At 39.2% G+C, this 19563-nt stretch overlaps 2 protein-coding genes across 3 annotated transcripts; one reads left to right on the top strand and one right to left on the bottom strand.

Annotated features, from left to right (window-relative positions):
- Positions 1–3683: 3683 nt before the first annotated feature.
- On the top strand, positions 3684–18119 carry LOC111272842 (putative phosphorylase b kinase regulatory subunit alpha). Of its 2 annotated transcripts, none has more exons than XM_022854480.2 (6): positions 3684–3793; positions 13411–13662; positions 13965–14408; positions 14569–14746; positions 15059–17082; positions 17476–18119. In XM_022854480.2, the coding sequence occupies exons 2-6, from the start codon at positions 13423–13425 to the stop codon at positions 17935–17937; spliced, it is 3348 nt and encodes a 1115-aa protein (XP_022710215.1). In that variant the 5' UTR covers positions 3684–3793; positions 13411–13422; the 3' UTR covers positions 17938–18119. The 2 variants fall into 2 exon arrangements, with proteins under 2 accessions (XP_022710215.1, XP_022710214.1); XM_022854479.2 differs by lacking the exon at positions 3684–3793 and adding an exon at positions 10989–11328.
- LOC111272843 (haloacid dehalogenase-like hydrolase domain-containing protein 3) lies at positions 7589–9488 on the bottom strand. Its single transcript, XM_022854481.2, has one exon. It carries the CDS (start codon positions 9300–9302, stop codon positions 8556–8558), a length of 747 nt encoding a protein of 248 aa, XP_022710216.1. The 5' UTR covers positions 9303–9488; the 3' UTR covers positions 7589–8555.
- Positions 18120–19563: the final 1444 nt, after the last annotated feature.

Below are 19563 nucleotides of genomic sequence, written 5' to 3'. Positions count from 1 at the left end.
TTCTTTCGGGCTATAGGGTACTATATTGTTAGATGTTCTATTTTTAAATAGAATTTTTTAGTCTGTTCGGAATGCATGTTTTGTAAAAGAAAGCTTAGGTGTGTAACCAGGGATTAATACTATTAACCTGGATTGCATTTGGCTGCGCACCATGATAGTGTTTTTTGAAGTTTTTTACTTTTTTTTATTTACCTTGGTTTAACTCTTTTTCAGTGTTCTCTTTGATCATGAACTAGAATATCGTGTATATCGTTGGAACTGCCGTTTTTGCGCTGCCATTGACACTACCTTCATTTCGTTTAGATCATCATAGGCGAATTATTGTTTCAGGTTTAGACCCCAACGATCGTCGTATACGTCACACTTGCCCTACACAGCTGTGGCAACAACCTTCTAATCACATAAAGGGGTAATAAGGATACCAGTCTTTAACATTTGATCCTGAAGTAAAAATGCTCGCTCCGACAAGAATATTGCCTATTGCCCTTGTTTGTAAAAAGATGTAGCGAGCTTTCTAATAATGTATAGAAGATTAATCGTCTATTCACGAACTTAGAAATTAACAAAAATTGGCATTACATATGCATCAATCCTACATATGCTATTGTAGCTTAATATGTTTCTTCTGGGACTTCAGGGCCGAGACGCGATGCAAGACATGCGATGCCCACGAAGGAATTATTAGAAAACAGCGAAAAGATGTCGTTAGCCATACTCGGGAACACTCCGGAAGCCATTATGTGAGGCATTATTTTGAACTTTCACGCATGGCTAAAGATATCAGTGAAAGAGGTATTTTTCTATTTCGCGTAGATGCGGACAAGGTAATCAGTTTCAGAGTCGCCTGCATAGAATAAAGACGGCCGCTTTGGACAACAGACTTGTACGCAACAGAATGGCCAGATTCCCGTAGAAAGCAAATAAATCACTATGTAAAATCTACAATATTAACTAACGCACATTTTGACTGGCACGAGTAACTAAATTAAAAGAAAGATAATGCAGTCTGCAATTGGTGCTACAACGGTACATGTTTGAGATGGAAGGGGTTCATTTGTCTCCGTCTCACTTTATGCATCTGTAGCCATTATGCAACGGTTTATACAAGATTATTTGTTGCGGCATTTTTTCATTCACCATCAGCTACATCTTTATCGACGTATACGAGTTTCTACTCTTTAGATACTAGTTTAGTCGTCTCATTATTACATCGCTCATTTACAATGCACTCAAACACCATATCACGACAGAAAACGAGTATGAAGGAAAGAAGTCAAACGGTAAAATCTCTATTCTAGTGTTTCAAGAAATTTGGATTAGTTTCGTGAAGGGTGAAATGTCAATGAAAAATTAGAACGCTGCTTTCCAAGTACAGTTTGCTTTCTTGTTGTTACACAGATTGTGACGTTAATCTTCTATTTGGGTTTCGTGGCCCTTTCTACGAAATCGTCTAAGTGCTCAAATCACTAATGTGCAATATTTTACAGTACGGCTCCCTGTTATTGGAGTACATTGCGTTCTCAGTTGGAGAGACCCTGTCACAAAAACAGTCTATTTAAGCGTTTGAGATTTTCGGCGACCATTTATGTTGCTCTTATATAGGAATCCAAACATTTCATTGGGTAAATTACATGTCCATAATATGTGTTAGTTTTAACGTCAGCTATTCTTTGTAAATAAACACTGATGGCCTGCTAAAAGTATCACTTTGTACATACGGCAAATACTTTCGTTGTAGATAAATCATATGTGCATCTGCACGCCCTTTCGCAAACACAGAGACCATATCTAAGAATAGTATAACAGCTTCAATACTACTGATGTAGCAAAAGGCTTGAGATCAAAAGTAGGCCACCAGATTACAAAATAAAGAAGGATCGCGTTATTAAATAGATTTTCTAGTCACAAAAAAAGAGTTCAGAATGTTACCTATCGGACTTACAATAAAAGTAGGTACAATAAAAATACGAAAAAAAAAAATGTTGAAACGAATATTACCATATAATTTAATATTGCACCGATGCAGACTGCCTTCAATGGCTTTCTCGGAGAGAGAGTTCAAAAATCCGCAATTTTTGAAGCTATCTCTCTTCAGGAACCTCATGTTAACCCATTTGGAATGACCTTGTTTGCCCTATAAACTGTTTTCGGAAAATGAAAGTAGAATTAGTATATAAAATTAGGGTAATCAATTTGTTGTGTCCGGAGAGTCCTTTCCATTTCATGTGTATTAAAACAAAAATCTGAAAGAAGAACGAAGATATTACTGTGTGGCTGCAATACGCATGAATAACACCACATCCAGACGATGGCGCAGTTCTGCTCCAAACAATCTCCATCGCCCAAACCGCTTACATCGCCATCTGATCATCTCGACTCGATCATCCCTGCCTCGTTAGGTAAATGTTACCAAATACATATAGCTCGAAGGAAAAGGGAGGCCATCCAAAGAATAACGGAACAATAATGACTTCTTTAAACAGATTTTCTGCTGGATTTGATACACACGCATATATTAACCCGCACTGGACTCAATGAAAGACATTTGTCACAAGTTATGACCAAGTACACATGCATCGGACGTCCCTAATTGTCCAGTGTGTATAAAAACAAGGAAGCTTTCTTTAGCCATACAAACTGTGTAACAATACTGACGTGTCATTGGTGGGCTTGAAACAGTGTCTCCTGATCTCAAGCTTAGTTGACCGAATATCGCTGTGAGTTTGTGTACAAAATGCATAAATTTTAGAAAACAATTTATCGAGCAATCGTTGTGTAAAACTAAATTATAAATAGAGCAATTATATGAGTGCGAATAAAACTGCGGGCGAGCTCTAAACTAATAAGAACTAGTGTTGATAGCGGAAGTGGAAGTATCTCACTGCCTGAATGCTACGCGCATCGGATTGACAAGCTGTTGAATACAACTGTAAATATCGCTAGGTCCTCTTCAGTGTTCACTGATTATCTATGACCGAGCTGCGTACATTGCTTACCGTATATGGCGAACACGAGTTGCGTAAACATGCTATAATTCCGTAATGAAAGAATGCAATCACGCAGCTAGTTAGCTAGAGGGTCTATATTGACAGTAATCTTGTAGATTGCCTGCTGTTGGTGCAAGAGTTTTCCTAATCCCGTAGATTAATCATTGGAACCAAATCTTATGCTAATTATAACTGATGGACCCTATTCGCAATATACGCATCTCCGTCGAACACAACGAACAACATGTAACGCTATTATGGAATGACCATTTGACCTGTTTCAACAATGGTTAGCGACAGAGATCCGGATAACTCGTACTTCTGTGGGACATCGAAAGGTAGTCAGTCAATTATTTGTCTAGTTTGTTCTCAAAGTGGAGAAGTGGGAAATTTTTCGCTCCGCTCCTGCCGAAACAAACGCAGCACTCAATCAAAAGAACGAGTCACCGCTCTGGAATCAGCAAGCTTACGGGGCAGCGGATCATACCTCTTTCCAGAAATGTTTTAAATTTATATGGAACTATGCCTAAGGAAGGCTTCACATTACAATAAGGACTACCATCCCTGTTGAGGATTCGTAATCCTTATAAAGTGCGAGTTAGACAAAGACAGCGTGACGCTGCAAGAAGCGTCGGGTACGCGTTGTTTCTGAGTGCTGAACGCTTCTGAATTCTACCTTCTTCCTTGTCGGTTTTTAATTATTTTTCTAAAACCAACAGTAGTTGCAATCTAGTCTAGTTTACGAGTGTCAGTGCTTTTATGTGGAGCTGGTATCCAATGGATGGCAAAGTGGATACTACTACAAGGTAAGAGATAAAACACTACTCCATCGATACTCCATCAGTAACCCCAAGAGGTTGCCGATGCGAACGAAACAAATAACAAAAATGTTTGGTCGGGTCTTTTCGTCAAGTACTTTTTTCACGAAATTTCAGATTGACTGAAAAAGTCAAGACCCACTTATGGTATACAAGGCAATGGTTTCAGAATAAGCTGCGCCATTCAGGGATCAACTCAACTCAATTCATCATGAAGAACTTAAAAGCCAGTCCAATGCCTATAACAAAAGTTTACATAATCCATCCATTAATTAGTGGCTATTATAAACAGTTGTTCGCTGGTGATTCATTTTATTTGAATGACTCAATTTATTAGATTATGCGGGGCTGTCCAGAGGACTTAAATTTTAAATAACTTTTAAACTGCGACTAATAGCAAACGAAATTTCGTAGACATTTACACTAAGTCAGATAGTACAAGAATGCACTTGACAATTACGTGAAACAAGTGGTTGGCTTTATACCTCCGTAGCACCAGGAATTAACTACGTTGTCTAATTGGCTGCATTGAAAAGTATGCATGTATTCTAATATATAAGTAGAAGAAATGTTTTGCAAATCCGTTGTAGTTTCGCGGTGTGATGATCGAATGTGAATTCGAAAAGTGGGAGTTCGAGGTGGGGAACAGGGAGTTCCATGTTTTCTATTTCTTTCTTTTTTTTTTTTGATATTGCTCATACAACACTTTTAGCTATTATCCTATGTCAACAAATCCTCTGAATCCCCTTCTTTTAGGTGTGAAATCAGGGACTTACTCCCACTAGGAGTCTATTCAAGGTAGGTCTTACTGGGATGTCCGCGACAGGCCTACAGAACGACATAGCAATCATATGAGCAGCTATAAATCTCAGTAATAATACTTTTTTAGTGGTGCGCACGATTGGTCAGAGTTGTTGTGCTGTTAATCCAACATGTGCATTTTAGCGACCGAAATCCACAGGTTCCCCATAAGCGTGTCAATCGCATTGTCTTGCTTTGTGGGCAGTCGTGAAAACGTCTATTGTTTGACTCAGGACAAAGACATAGCCAGTACGACACCTTAACTTGAGTGCAGTTCATTTTTCTAAACTTGCAGTATCTAAATACGTTGTGACTACATAAACGTCACAACAGACCGTGATGCTATTCTAAAAAGAAAATCTTTTGAATCCTGCAAATGTAATACCGAACGGATATGTAATTTTTATAGTCGCGTATTAGCATACACGCTTTCTCGTATACAGTTGAATCAATACTCGTTTGATAACAGGGTTTGAATCGCTTCTATGTGTTTCTTAAAATATAGTTGAACTTCAAACTCTTTAGCTATTTGGATGTGCCGACTATGCCAAGACGAGTTTCTTTCAGTAATTCTCTATGTGAAACATTTCTTACTTATTGAGTGTGGGTCAAGCGGATGCAGTAGCTTCCGGTAGTTTAATGGGGACCTAAAATCATAGTATACGTATCTCGTATCTCAACATATCGTTTGTGAGTCACAGTGAAAACGATATGTGTGCTAGGAAAGCTAAATATTGTAGAATCAACATTAAGTATACGAGTGCACCTCCTTAATTAGGCTACAATTTGACACAACTTGGTTTTCAAACGCCAGTGAATAGCTTTTCTGGAAGTACTCAAATTCTATTCATCTGTTCAGAAACTTTTGAGCCACTCTAAATGTATACAGCCAATACAGCTTGATTTGCTATTGTTGCTTAACTTGTTGATATTTCTGCCACATGATATTGTGCCGCCTCTGCAGTATGCTAATTCTTTTTCATATTTGAATGTTTTTTTTTCACGCCTATTATTTTATCTGAACGTCATATAATTCGTACCTAGTTCTAATAATCAGCATATAAGTAGACTACACGCGGTGAGTGCCCTTCAAGATATCGGGCAGCAGCGTTTGAGCTGCGCGAAATTTCGTTCTGCGTTTGCTATCGCTGCCTCACTTTGTATAGGGCTAATATTTCAATTCACCAATCTGACCTCAGTACGTCTGCGTGGAACTGAATATGGTCTACAAATTTAATTCGAACACTTCCTACAGGTCGCGCCTCAGAAGAGTTCAGAAGTTTATAAATGGCAAAACTCCATTAAATATCTTGGCTAAACATTTTGGAGAATCGTTCGAATAATCGTTACGTTTTGGTTCAGCTCCAGAGACCTTATCTAGTGCCGAAAAGTCAAAGAAGAAAAATTGTATGTAACAACTGACCTTTCTTAGTTAATATGATTAAAAACAGAATTAATGAATCGATACAAATAAATATTAACAAAATAGTTACTTACAGCTACGGTCCGCAGTAATGCTGTAAATATTTAATAAATAAGTACTGATAAAATATTTATGTAGTACATTTACCTGAGGTGATGCCATTAAAGTGTAAGCTTCGACGTACTGTCTAACAGCCTGACACAATGCTTACCAACGGTAGCACCAAGGCAACTATTATTAATTAGTGAAGGTCTCCGTTTGTACCATACTTCACCGAAGGACAAGATTCAAGTGCTATGATCGCAGATCGGGTCGCAGAGATGAAACGAAAATACTCGTGACACTGTATTTACTTACAGAAGGAAATGGACGAACTATAATGCTTCATATAATAAAAGATTTACAAAGTTCTAAAGATGTTCTATCTTTGTATATTTTTATCAATAACAAAATCATGTTTTTACGCATTTTCGAATCCTTTAGCAAATTATGGCAGCGTAAACATAAGGGAATAGTTTTCTACCGCCAGATTTATCTATAGAGCATTAAGCAGCGTGTGTTGAGATTTAATATTTGTATTATCTCTGCCGTCACTAAACACTTAACAGCGTTAACTTTCAATTAAGAAATAGAAAGAAAAACTACACAAGTAGATAAACAGCTTAATTCATAGTTATTGTAAGAACTATACAGGAGAACGGGCAGCGGTAAATGGGGGTGTTATATCATTGTCACGTTCGTTGAACGTCTCCTTGCCGTAGCGGAAATACCAGAAAGTATCGCCATGTCTAACGTGGAATAAAACGGGCGCTGAAGTCATCATTTTGGGTATTCAATGCATAAAATGACACCGAGATGTTTTTTATCTTGCTTTTTTCGTGTCATAGACAACAGCTGGAACTTTGCAACTGTACAAACTATTCAAAACACTAAAATACAACACTGTCATGTAAATCTTTCGACTAGCATCTTGGGTGGTATATCAGTTCCATGTTTGTGGTTCAAATCAAGCTAGTTGCAAAAGCTATGTCGCATTTTTTTAGCAAATACTCCAATTTTCACACATACGTAAAGTTGTGAGAAGTCTTGTAACCATGTTTCTATATGAATGTTAAAGCAGGTAAGACTCTTTACACATGATAGGGTGGGGATGACTGAAAGGAGACTAGAGCTAATACGAAATTTCTTGCAGCTCAACCCGGTACCGTTCATGCTAGTGTTTTAAGAATGTTACCCATGTTCAATACTGCCCAGCTAAATACCTAATGGCATCGAAACACTTAACTAAGAGAATAGTTCAAGTCGACACACCTGGAAAGTGACGGTTTAAAAATACATAAAAAGATTTATACTAAAAAGGCACTGGTAGAACACTGAATAGATTATATATAATTATTATTTTTAGATCCATGAATTTATCTAACATTTATAAATTCATTCATGGCTGAAAAAAAACGACAATTTTTGGTTTCAACCAGGTGGTCCAAAAAAAGAGGCATTTGTTGGACTAATTAGGCCTATATCAGCAAGTTCTGTCCGAAATAAAGAGAACTTGTCAGTCATTTATTTCTTCCTAAAGTCATTTATTTAAATTAATCATGACCAATTAGATCTCTTTCTGTATTTGGCTAGTAGTCAGATTATAAACGGCACCATTGGCTGCATCATACACTGATTCCAGCCAGTTGTCGTTAATAGATCGTGTATCGATTGACTATATGGGCCTACGTTCACAGTAAAGGAAGAACCGGTTTCTAGCTAAAGCGAAAATCGTTTAAATATTCTCCTTTTTTTTCGAACTGCAGACCAACTCCCTAGTTTTTAGTTTGTAAACTTCGCCGTACCGTAAAGCTACCGTTGCATACAACTTCTGGACGACTTTGTAATTTATATTTTATTGTGGTAAGTATCATTGAATTATGGAAACACCAACAAATTATTCAAGCGTATACAAAAATTGCAGCAACAAAAAAAACATACTTCATAATTTATTATATTCCCGTATTATTCATATTAATATATTTTTGCAAGTTTATCAGTGTAGTTATCTTTTTTAAAAGGAACAATACCTTTCATTCGATAAAACTGTAATTAGTAAAGTATTTCATTATATTTCCATATTTCTAAACCGTCAGTACATACAAGATCTGTTTCGTTCTTGTCACTTAAGACCTTTATCTATTAGTGTTTGCTGTTCATTAAAACCAAAAGATCTATTTATTACTTGCTGCGTATTATATAACAGAGCTTATGCCCTGTCGTTGTCTGTACGCATTTTTTATTACATATTTATATTTACAAACGCTGCTTGCTACAACACTAAGCATATACTACGCAATAATATAACATACTAAACAAGAATGGTAACTATATATTAAAGTCCTAATACCCCAGAAACGAGCTTAATGTTATTACAAATCGGTAGTTCTTGCTAGTAAAGTTTCTTTCTATATGCGTATAACACATGTTTTTCTCCGATTAAAAATACTAACTGTTAATTCCAGTGATGTTAGTTGATGTTCTCTATTAACTGCATTGCATTGTCTCTAGCTTAGCCGGAATCTCAAGGAGGGACCTTAGTTGAAATTGTTTGTTAATTTGAATGTTTCTATTGTGACGATCGAGGAGAAGTCCATACCAACCAGCTGCTCTTGCGCCGTTAAAGTCACACTCTAAATCGTCACCAATATGCACAGCCTGCCGTGCAAGGCATTTCCTAAATCCATATGTTAAAAAAATGGCTAGATCAAAAATTTCTTTCTGAGGCTTGAACGCACCTGCTTCGTAACTGTTAATTACAACATCAAAATATTGTCGAATTCGGAGATTCGTTAAGATGCTCTCTAGACGGTCATCTGTATTGGAAATAACGATAAGCTGTTGATCATTTTTTTTAAGCTTTTCGAGGACCTCTAAAGCGTTCCGGTCGAGTGTCCACGATTCATCTGTTGAGAACGAGTCATACAGCTGTGTAAAAATCTTCTCGAAAACTTTCTCATTTTCGGTCTTACTTAACGACTCAAACCCACTTTCATGAAGGGTCCCTGATACCACAGCAGACCACCACTGGCGACATCCAATTGTATCGTGCCCAAAATTAGGAAACTTGTTCCACGCCTTTCTATACTGGGCCTTGAAGTTGGTGGATAACTGATCAGCGTCGAGAAATATTCCGTATTGCATGCATGCTTGTTGATAAGCCACTCCCAAAGGCACTCTAAGTCTGATCAAAGTGTTCGTGACATCAAATGATACCAATCGAATTCCTTGCATATTATAGAAACTGAATTCCTTCTGCCAACTGATATATTACCGACAGAAACACATGGAAAGGAAGAGGTAGCTAAGTACCAGCACTTTTCAGAAAAATTCCTATAAAGCTTACTGTTTGTCTTTGGAAATTAAGTACAATAAACGACAACGACTTACTCTCATACGTAAACTGATCGGCTGACTAAGCGCACCACCAACAATAACAATCGTACACTTCTTTGTTGATTTTGAGCCTCGCAGTAGACAGGGAGCGTCTGCTAGGCCCGCCTACCGGTTTGCCTAAATCAAGCTACACCGCATCATCTTGTGAACAAACTTTTGGCATTCAATGTCGTTTGTTCTGAATTATGAAAACACATAACATATAAATTCATCCTATGAATCATCTGAGTCTTGCAATCTTTCTAATTAATGATGATTTATCTAATGAGTGACAACCTTTACTTGTAACCAAATAGCATAATTTATATCAATGGAACAACATTGCAAGTATGTAGCTTACAAATTCTTAGATTAAAATGCACATTTTGACTTATAGATTAGTTTTCTAGCATTTTTTTGCATATAATTTAATTCATGCAATCAGCGAATCATGGGGGGAGTACGCAGGTACGTATGAGGGTTAACCGAACTACGAATGAGGCTCATATAAAAAAAACTCCCAGATTTTCAACAGTGGTCTAATTCGCGGTTGTAAAATTTATGCACGCATCCATCGAAGTATGGCGTTCATCTGGAGTATCAGCGACTTTCGTACGATTAAATACAGACAGAGGGTGACCAGAGCTCATGCTACTCAGTGCACTCGAGGAGCGCTTTTATTTTCTAAGTAGAACACAATGATTAAATGTACGCTAAGCACACAATCCTTTATCCGGATAATATTCGGTATCGCCGTTGGGCATTCCATCAAACGGCTGGCCCCCACCATAGAACCGGGTTTGCTGACTTCCAGCACGTAACGAAGTGTGTCTGTGCTCTGGTTTGAACCTAGACCTCATATCCTAGATACATACCATATAGATACATATACAGACATACATATCCTAGATACCTTGCGTTAACCGCGTAAGTAATAATGATAAAATTAGTTTTTTAGACTATATACCTCAATGACCACTTAAAACTCATTCCTTATGGACAATTGTTCCAAGTTAGATCTTCGACTTCGCTCGGCTTCCCGCTTCCCCCTCCCCCCTGTCCGACGTTGAACCTTTGTGGCCTTTTTATTGTTTTTTATTGTATATAGGAAGCCCCGTACCGTTTGCCCTCTAAGCCAGCCAAGTTACAGGTGACAGAAATGGTCGCGCATGCACCATGCGGTATAGACTGATACACAGGCAGACAGGCATTAAATAGCTTTATACTGAGAGGGAGGGAAATGCCTATATACCCCAGCAACGGTGTGTCTTCTTTCTTATCGCGTTCCTTTGATCTTGGTAGGCCAGTTGGTCCTTTCTTCCGGAACCAGTTGTTCGCCCTAACCTCGTAGTATACATTTACCCATCGACAATTTAATGACTTCTAATCTCAGCCGCAATAGTCTAAGTCCGTATCAGTTTACTGTGCTAATGGCGGCGTTGTCCTGCAGCTTAACTGAAAGGCACACTTCATTCCAGAGCGCAGAGGGGAAAGGGCACGCGCAATATCGACGTCATCATCATTGACTTGAACCTACCGCTAATGCTGCTGCTACTGTCTCGATGCTCTGTTGTGATTCGACACGATGATCTCAACAGCCAACGTTTGAACGATCAGTGAGCACTATTTGAACAAGCGGCATTGTTGTTTGTGCTGCCACCGCTACTTCTAGTTAACCCTTTCGATTCAAACATTAAGTCATAACTGAGGTTCCCCTTTGCTACCACTCGTAGGTCTATTACGAACTGGCTAATTCGAAGCGCCGGTCTGATGCAAGTGGATGCCCTGTTATCGCAAGTGTTTCGTGATGACTTTTTTGTAAAACGAAATTACCGCCCAAATCACGGTTCAGAGGTTAACGAGTCAAGACAGAGAGAGTAAGAAGGTAGGTAAAAAAAAAAAAGAAGAAAAGTACAATCATTAATCGAGCGAAAGCGAATGAACCTGGTGCTATTCAACACCGCACCGAATCAGTACTAGCATACTATAATATAGAAGATGGTGTGCGTCATAAAGCATGCGGGCGCCCAAGAGCATCCAAGACAGCAGAGATTCAAAAAAGTGTAGTACCATTACTCTGTATCTACATAGCTGAAGAGCTTTCATTTCATGTATTATAGCATAATTATATTGTCAAGCGAACACAACCAGCAATAATTTGCATGTGAGACAAATTATCATTGCCATAGAATATATGCTACAGCTTGAAGGAAGATAAGCGCCACTGAAGATCAGTGGAGATATGCAGTGTCGATGGATGGATAGGGGAAAGGCGGTAAAAAAGAATTTATAAATACATGATTTGAAGGGTACATATGGCACATATGTAAGAAGCCGCAAGATGTGGTGCCTGCCACAATCGCTGTTGTGCATTACGTAAATTGTGGGAGAGAGAGGGTTTCAAGAAACTCACGAATACTTCTACGTAAAAGTCCCGTGTTCGTCGTGTAACAATCATAATTACAGGATTTATTCGCGCCCTTGTATCCCTACCTGTTGTATTCATCCTCGGTAATTCTAGTTAATGAGAAGTTGTCATGGGGTGCTCGTATGGAAGACGACGACTCAGTCGAATAGAGGCAAAAGTTCTTATGCAGTTTATTTTGGGCAGACAATTTTATGCGTAGTTTTGTCGAAAATGGTGGCTGCCTGCATACTCCTTTTCCTCTATAGCTCCGTGCCATGAAAACAGTGACTAGCCATCTAAACTTCTAACTTATAAAGCATGAATCGCGATACATTGTACTTTGGTTTTCTGATTAGTATCAGGAATTTCTATTCAAAAGAGTACTGCCGGTGTGGCATTTCAGGCGGGTGAGTTAAAATGGTCGGGAAGGACCGTGCCTTTAAGCTTCCCCAGACGAGGCGTAATGCTAACATGGTATAAAAAAAAAAAGCAGCCAATATGTTGTATAAAGCTCAAGGACCAATTTACACACCAAACATGACCGTTTCAATTAGGCATATATTGTAAGCTTTACCACAATCGTGTTATTAACTTATAATTTAGTTATATGGCCACTAAATGACATGTTGGCAAACTTTTCGGCTGATTATGTTGTTACTGTAAAGTTTATTTCTGACAGGGCATTGGTGACTTATACTAAAAGAGTAACTTCCTAGAAGTGCAACAGCAACCATTTCAAGAACCTTCTAACTTACGCCACGTTAAAAAAATATGATTCTATTGATTCGTTTTGTACGCCGACGTTTCGCATCACCATGAAAAAAGACCTTTTTTTTTTTTTTTTTAATATGATTTCATTTAACTTTAGCTCAGACACTTCTGCATCTATTAAGCAAAGAATATCTTTGTGCGTGAACATCATGACTTAATCTAAATTACTGTACTGCCTAGAATTAGCAAGCTCACGCTTTGGATAAATTTAGCTAGATGTCCGAAACCGACAAACGGTGTTTCGACTCCCAAAGAAGGCGAAAAAAAAAAAACCCGCTCTAACTGAAATACTTTAGGTGGACAAAATGCGGCGCGGAGTGCCACCTACGAACTAGCTTGAAAGAGAACTCAGTAGCCGATTAAACTAGTGAACATTGGACTCGAAGGTACCACAACTCATTGCGATCATCAATACGAGATATTTATGGAACCGTAATTATAATACTAATTGTCGTTCTTAATAGTGCTGAGAATAGGGATTTGGTCGTTGCAATAATCCTGTTTCATTGTCATCCGTCATCAATCCGTTATAGTTGTGTAAAGTAATTGTACGACGATGAATCCCTAGTGGGTCATTAAGCCGACTACATCATCAGCGAGTTGGCCGCTGCTGAAAACTTACATTGATAGATAAAGACGATGATATTATATTAAATGCTAGAGCCTCTCATTTTTAGATCTTGAAACGTTTGTTTGCCTGCAGTTGGTATCTTCATTATATTCACTCCTTAATTAGATATTTAATTAAAGTAAATAATTGATTTTAACATGATCTGTTAATCATTTTAGATCTTCCCAACCATGACATCCAGTTCAGGTACCGGTATGTATTCTTCGCGGCTGAACTACTACAATCGTATGGTACAGCAGTACATACTGGAACATCAAGATCCCGTCAGTGGCCTGATACCAAGCCAAGGCCAATTCAAAAATCATGCATGGGTTCGCGATAATGTGTACACAATAATGTGTGTTTGGGCTCTTAGCCTCGCAGTTAAAAAGGTGGATCCTTCGCGTGCATACGAACTCGAGCAGAGTTGCGTAAGTATAAATTATTATCATTATTATCTTCGATAAACGCCAGAGGAATATATGGAGATCGCACGCTCGCGCGATTTATGGCTTCCCGCAATAGTGTCCAAAAGAAACGGGAAGCTAGGGGGTACTCTAATGCGAAAGTTTGTAGGAGGAAAACATTATCACTACAATTGCCTCAAATGAATTTAATATGATTAACGCGAGAAAAATAAATTACAGTGTTTCCTCTAATGCTCTTTGTTCGCCTATGCATAGCTAATTAAGCTAAAGATTTTAATTACTCTTTGTTTACATTATAATGACAGGTAAAAAATATGCGCGGGCTACTCGTTTCAATGATGCGACAGAGTCATAAAGTAGAGCGTTTCAAAGAAACACTGAGCCCGACGGACTGTCTTCACGCAAAGTATTCGTCTGTCGACGGTAACCCTTGTGTAGGCGATACCGAATGGGGTCACTTACAGTTAGACGCCACCTCCCTTTACTTGCTCACGCTTGCTCAGATGACAGCCTCAGGTCTCCAAATTATTTTCAACATGGATGAAGTGGCATTTGTGCAGAACCTGGTATTCTATATTGAATCTGCATATTTTGTGCCTGACTACGGTATTTGGGAGCGTGGAGACAAAACTAATCATGGCCTGCCGGAACTTAACGCCAGCTCCATTGGCATGGCCAAAGCAGCCCTTGAAGCTCTCTACGATTTGGATCTGTTTGGCGGACGCGGCGGGCCACAGTCAGTGATACAAGTAAGTGAGCGATATATATATATAGTAGCAAAATGGACTAGTCGAGTGTCGAACTTACCATGAAAATGCTTGAATAGTCGTATATTATCACCATAAGACCCCAATGCTATTTTCGTTCTTTGCTTGATTCAATAATATTGAAAGAGCCTTATTAATTTAGGTTCTTGCTGACGAGCCGCAAAAGTGCGACGCCGTGCTTCGCTCAATGCTTCCACGTGAATCGAACTCAAAAGAGGTAGATGCCGCTGAGTTGTCCATCATTGGCTTCCCAGCATTCGCCGTTTCGGAACAGGAACTCGTCAACAAGACAAAGGATGCCATCATTGAAAAACTGCAGGGTATTTAGCAAGCATGCATTCAATTAAGCTTCTACCAGTAAACTGGGTAACGCTGATTTGAGTTCAATCGTAAGACATGTGCCTCCGCACAGTTTTAAACTCATGGGTGAAATGTTGACAAAAAAAGCACTGCTAAAGTATGCTCTGCCATTACTTCTATACACATCTGATATACGTTAAGCATCTGTTTTTCAAGCTCATTTCATGATTTTAGTTTTATTAACCTAGATCGATCTTACATTGTACTATGCTCATACTTTTCACTGATCTCTCACAGAAAATTCGATATCATTGAAATATTTCTTCAACCAGGTAAATACGGTTGTAAACGATTCCTGCGTGATGGCTACAAGACGGCTCGGGAGGACAGCAACCGCCTGTATTATGAACCGTGGGAACTCAGTGTCTTTGAAGATATCGAGTGTGAATGGCCACTGTTTTTTTGTTACTTGGTGATTAACGCTCTTTTCACTAACGACCGTGTCACGGCAGACAGCTACTTAAAATCATTGAACACAATTTTAGTGAAAGACGAGAACGGCTTAAGCCTGGTACCGGAAATGTACGCGGTTGCCGAAAAGAATATTGATGATGAAAAACGAAATCCACACACTCAGCCGAGGCACGCAGTGGGTACGGCACCATTTCTTTGGGCTCAGAGCCTTTATGTAATAGCTGGACTCTTGATGGAAGGCCTTATCGCCCCCGGAGAGCTTGATCCGCTCAACCGCCGGTTTAGTACGAACAAGAAGCCCGAAATCGTCGTACAGGTCACTATTCTTGCCGAGGATCAAGAAACAAAGGATGCCTTGCTGCCATTTATACCATCCGTTCAATCGATCCAGGAAGCGTCTCCTGTTCAAGTCCGCTCTGCCAGAGTGCTCTCCAAAATCTATTCGTGTTTAGGTCTAAACGATAAAATGGGCTTGAACGGCAGACTCTCAACGGATGTAGGTTTACTCAGCACAAGCAAGCTGTATACATTGGACGGAAAAGTGTACGCCTTCCTGCCACAGAACCTTGATGTAGAAAAGTTTCATTTAGTTAACGACATTGACCTATTCCTTAGCACGATGCGTTCAGATATAGCGGTATTAAAAAGCAGTTGGAATATGCTGGGTCGGCCAACTATCATTACTATGATTCGTAGTAGCCAACTCGATAGTGGCAAAGCTCCTTCGCCGTTGCGGCTAGCTTTTAAGAAGCTTCTTAGTGGTTATATCAACGGTACCCGAGTCACAGTTGGGACAATCTTCGACTTTCTCAACACGTCATGTCTTTCTAATCTTTCCTTCCTTGAAGGCCAAGAGCTGAAGCCGGAGCTGCGTGACTATCTGGACAAGGAATACCGCCGAACATACCTGAATTATCCTGGAGTAATCGTACCGCAGCCACACGGCTTGCATCGCACGAGACGCACAGGTATCACTGGAATTATCAGCAGGTCCCGATCTGTCATTGGCGATCCGGTAGATATCCACTCCACACTGGCTAACCAAGAGGGCAGCGCAGCCACTAGTAGAGTGGATGTCACCGAAATGCTTCGTCAACTTCGCGAGACTAAGGATTTAGATGAACAGGGTGATATATTGCACTTTTTGGCCACGAACAAAGGACTATCATGGGACACGGGCTTGGGCCAGTCCCATTCTGTGATCACGGTCAAGGACCTTTTTCAGCGCTTCTACTATGAAGCCTGCAAGGCCAAAAAATGGGGTCTTGTCCGGCATTTTGCTGCTTCCCTCTGTAAACGTGTGGAAGATCTAGCAAAAAGCTTGACCGACCTACTCGTTCGACAGAAGCAAGTCACTGTCGGAATGCCTCCGGCTAATGAGCATACGCTCACTCGACCATTGTCGACGAAAGAGTTCCGAGCCATTATCGAGCGAGCTCATCCAGGTGATCAGAGTACGGCAATGCTCACTCAGGAACTCATTGTTTATCTAGCAATGTTTATGAATACGGAACCTCAATTGTTTAACGAGATGATCCGTCTACGAATTGGCCTCATTATTCAGGTAATGTGCTCAGAACTCGAAAGGTCACTCGGCTGCTGCACGCAAGATGCGGCCGACGCTCTTCTATCGTTATCGCCATTCGATATGCAGAATCTCCTGAAGAACATTCTTTCAGGTAGAGAATTTTCTCTTAAATCCGTTGGTCCTGGTAGCCTGTCACTCTCGTCGAAATGCTTCTCACGATGGGGTACCACTGCGCAGATCATCAACGAAAAGGACAATGAGGATGATCCTAAACGAGGACAGTGGCTTCGTAGACGACGACTTGATGGTGCGTTAAATCGTGTACCATCTGATTTCTACGAACTCATCTGGAAGGTGTGTGTGTCTATAACATCCATTTTGGCCCTTTGTTTAATAAGTATTTTGCAACCTTAGGCAGCAGGTTATAATCGTTGAAGGCTGCCATGGGCAAAATATGTTAATCATGTATTTCAAACTTTTCAGCATAAAGCCAAGTATATGTATTTCTCTTATTTAAGTATTATCTAATTTTCTATAAATGTTTATTAATTAAAAAGCGAAAAATTTCACATTAACGAAAACTTTGATTAAGCTTTTGGAAGCTTAGCGCTTTAGCAACTATGCATCTGACATACGTTTTATAATAATAATGTATGTATTGCACTTAAAGATTAAATATATAACGGACATATATTAAATCAATTTACTTTGACTAATGCTACTGATGTAATTTTTGCCCTTTCACAGGTCTTACAAAAATGTGAAATGATCTCTTTGGATAGTAACAATTGTATCAGTAACAGTCTCACAAAGGAAATGACGCCCGGTGAATTGAAGTTCGCTCTGAGGGTCGAAGCTTTACTAAATCATATCCCTCAGCCCGAATATCGCCAGATGTTGGTGGAGGCTTTGATGATATTATCGGTGACCTCGGAACAGGATATGCTGTTAGCGAAGTATATCAGAGTAGACACGATTGTGCAGACGGCTCATGACCTTTTTCTGGCTGACCAACTTCAATACAAGGGTAATTCAACATTATGCTGTCTAAAATTTGCTCAGGTTGGCCCTCAAACGGATGCGCAGTCATGCAACAAAATCGCTGAGCTTTGCGAGCATTTTCTTGATTCAGCACCTTCAGGTTCATTTGGCACAATGAGCTATCTACTTCGGAGCATCGCAACCTTGTATATACAGCGGTCGGGATAATGTGCCACGTAGCTGAGGCCCGCCCTGTTTAACGGAAGCGTTCAACATAGATTCTATATTAAAATTATGTTCCAAATTGCGAATAAGTTCGCTCTTCACGTGTTACGTATGCACAGTTGCTTTATAACATGCCTACAGATCGATATAATAGTTCTTACAAAATATAAGTTGCTTTAAATTAACGATTGTCTTTATTTCTATTTGGTACGTTTCAAATGCGACATGGTTCTTCTAGTTTTAGTAATGATCTGATCTCGTTTAGTAGCAGACTGGCAACCGACTATACAGCCGAATTAAGAAACAACTTGTCGTACTTTATTTCGCAAAAGAAAATAAATAGTACATGAAATAGCTAGATATAACTGTTTAAGATATACATAATTTCAAATGCGTTAATTTATATGTGTTCAAATATTGTACCTGATTAATTTCCCATTTGAACACGTTAATTGGACGATTATTATCTTAGTGTTTAATGCATGAATTTTCTAAACGTTCGTATGGTCGATTTATATGTGTACCTTATATTATGATTTATCTCATTTAAGCACATTTTCCAGAAGTTGAAAAAGATAAACGGTAGTCTAAAAGAGTTACAATATAACGTGTCAAATGGCCCCAGTTAAGTGGTGATTAGCGAAAAGATGTACATGCGTCTTAGCGCTGGGTTTACTCAGTAGTTAGGATCTTCCTAAATTTATTTAGCTATGGATAGAGAAAAGACACCTGACCATTTTTGTATGATTGTACTTTATTCCGCGCACGTAGTGGAAAGTTAAATAGAGCGTTCCATATTTATTCAGATTCAACAGAACAGAACAAACGCTGAGAGTCTTAGTTTTTCATTGTTGTTGTTCATTCTTAGTTTGCTTCCATTACTGTATATCGTCCCGTTATGTACCCGATCCCCTGTCCCATTCGCCAAAGACATCCCAAGAAGGACGAAAAATAAGCTTAGCATACTGACCTTTTCCATAGGTGATCCTTATTCGTATCTTTTCCTGCGTTGGTAATCTATTCAATCATTTATCTAGCTTCGATGCTTGCTATATGTGTGTGTCTCGGATCAGAAGCGCCATTGTTATCGTCAACAGAAATAATTACATCTAATTATAATGTACACATATGTTGATTTATAATATATCGCTAGCCAAAGCAAGATTTAAACGCAGTGTTCTTGCTATTGTATTAACCATTCGATTCGACAATCTATGAACGCACTGGATTCGATTTGCTTTTATTATTGGTGTATAAATATAAACATTTTATTTTTTACTCGTGTCAGATAATTTATTATACGCCGTTATCCTAATTATTTTTTTCACCATGAGCGACTTCTGTCGGGGAGACCCATGCGCCATTCCCATCTTCTACCCCTTGTCCTTTGTCACGTAGACACGCACACACACGCACCCTCACACAGTGTACAGCTATACACTACACACGTACGCATACTTTTTCTTGTTATACACGCACTTGATTTTCTCACTCTTCGAACATTTTGCTCTTTCGTCGGTTTCTTTCACTCTGGTGTCATTCGTGTAATTCATTTCCTTTCGCTATTTCATCCCTTCCGCTTTCTACACATCCGCGCATAGATTTTCACCACCTGAATTGATTTCATAT

Source organism: Varroa jacobsoni, unplaced genomic scaffold (assembly GCF_002532875.2).
Source record: "Varroa jacobsoni isolate VJ856 unplaced genomic scaffold, vjacob_1.0 contig03533, whole genome shotgun sequence".
Lineage (NCBI taxonomy): Eukaryota > Metazoa > Arthropoda > Arachnida > Mesostigmata > Varroidae > Varroa > Varroa jacobsoni.
The sequence above is the reverse complement of the archived record's forward strand: the minus strand, read 5'-3'. Positions and strand labels throughout refer to the sequence as shown.

What these genes read in the sequence shown, in the direction of transcription:
- LOC111272842 (XM_022854480.2), top strand. Translation starts at nt 13,423, where the DNA reads ATGACATCCAGTTCAGGTACCGGTATGTATTCTTCGCGGCTGAACTAC. An exon ending in GGCCACAGTCAGTGATACAA is followed by an intron (nt 14,409 to 14,568) that starts GTAAGTGAGCGA and finishes TTATTAATTTAG; the next exon opens with GTTCTTGCTGACGAGCCGCA. An exon ending in TCTACGAACTCATCTGGAAG is followed by an intron (nt 17,083 to 17,475) that starts GTGTGTGTGTCT and finishes GCCCTTTCACAG; the next exon opens with GTCTTACAAAAATGTGAAAT.
- LOC111272843 (XM_022854481.2), bottom strand. Translation starts at nt 9,302, where the DNA reads ATGCAAGGAATTCGATTGGTATCATTTGATGTCACGAACACTTTGATC.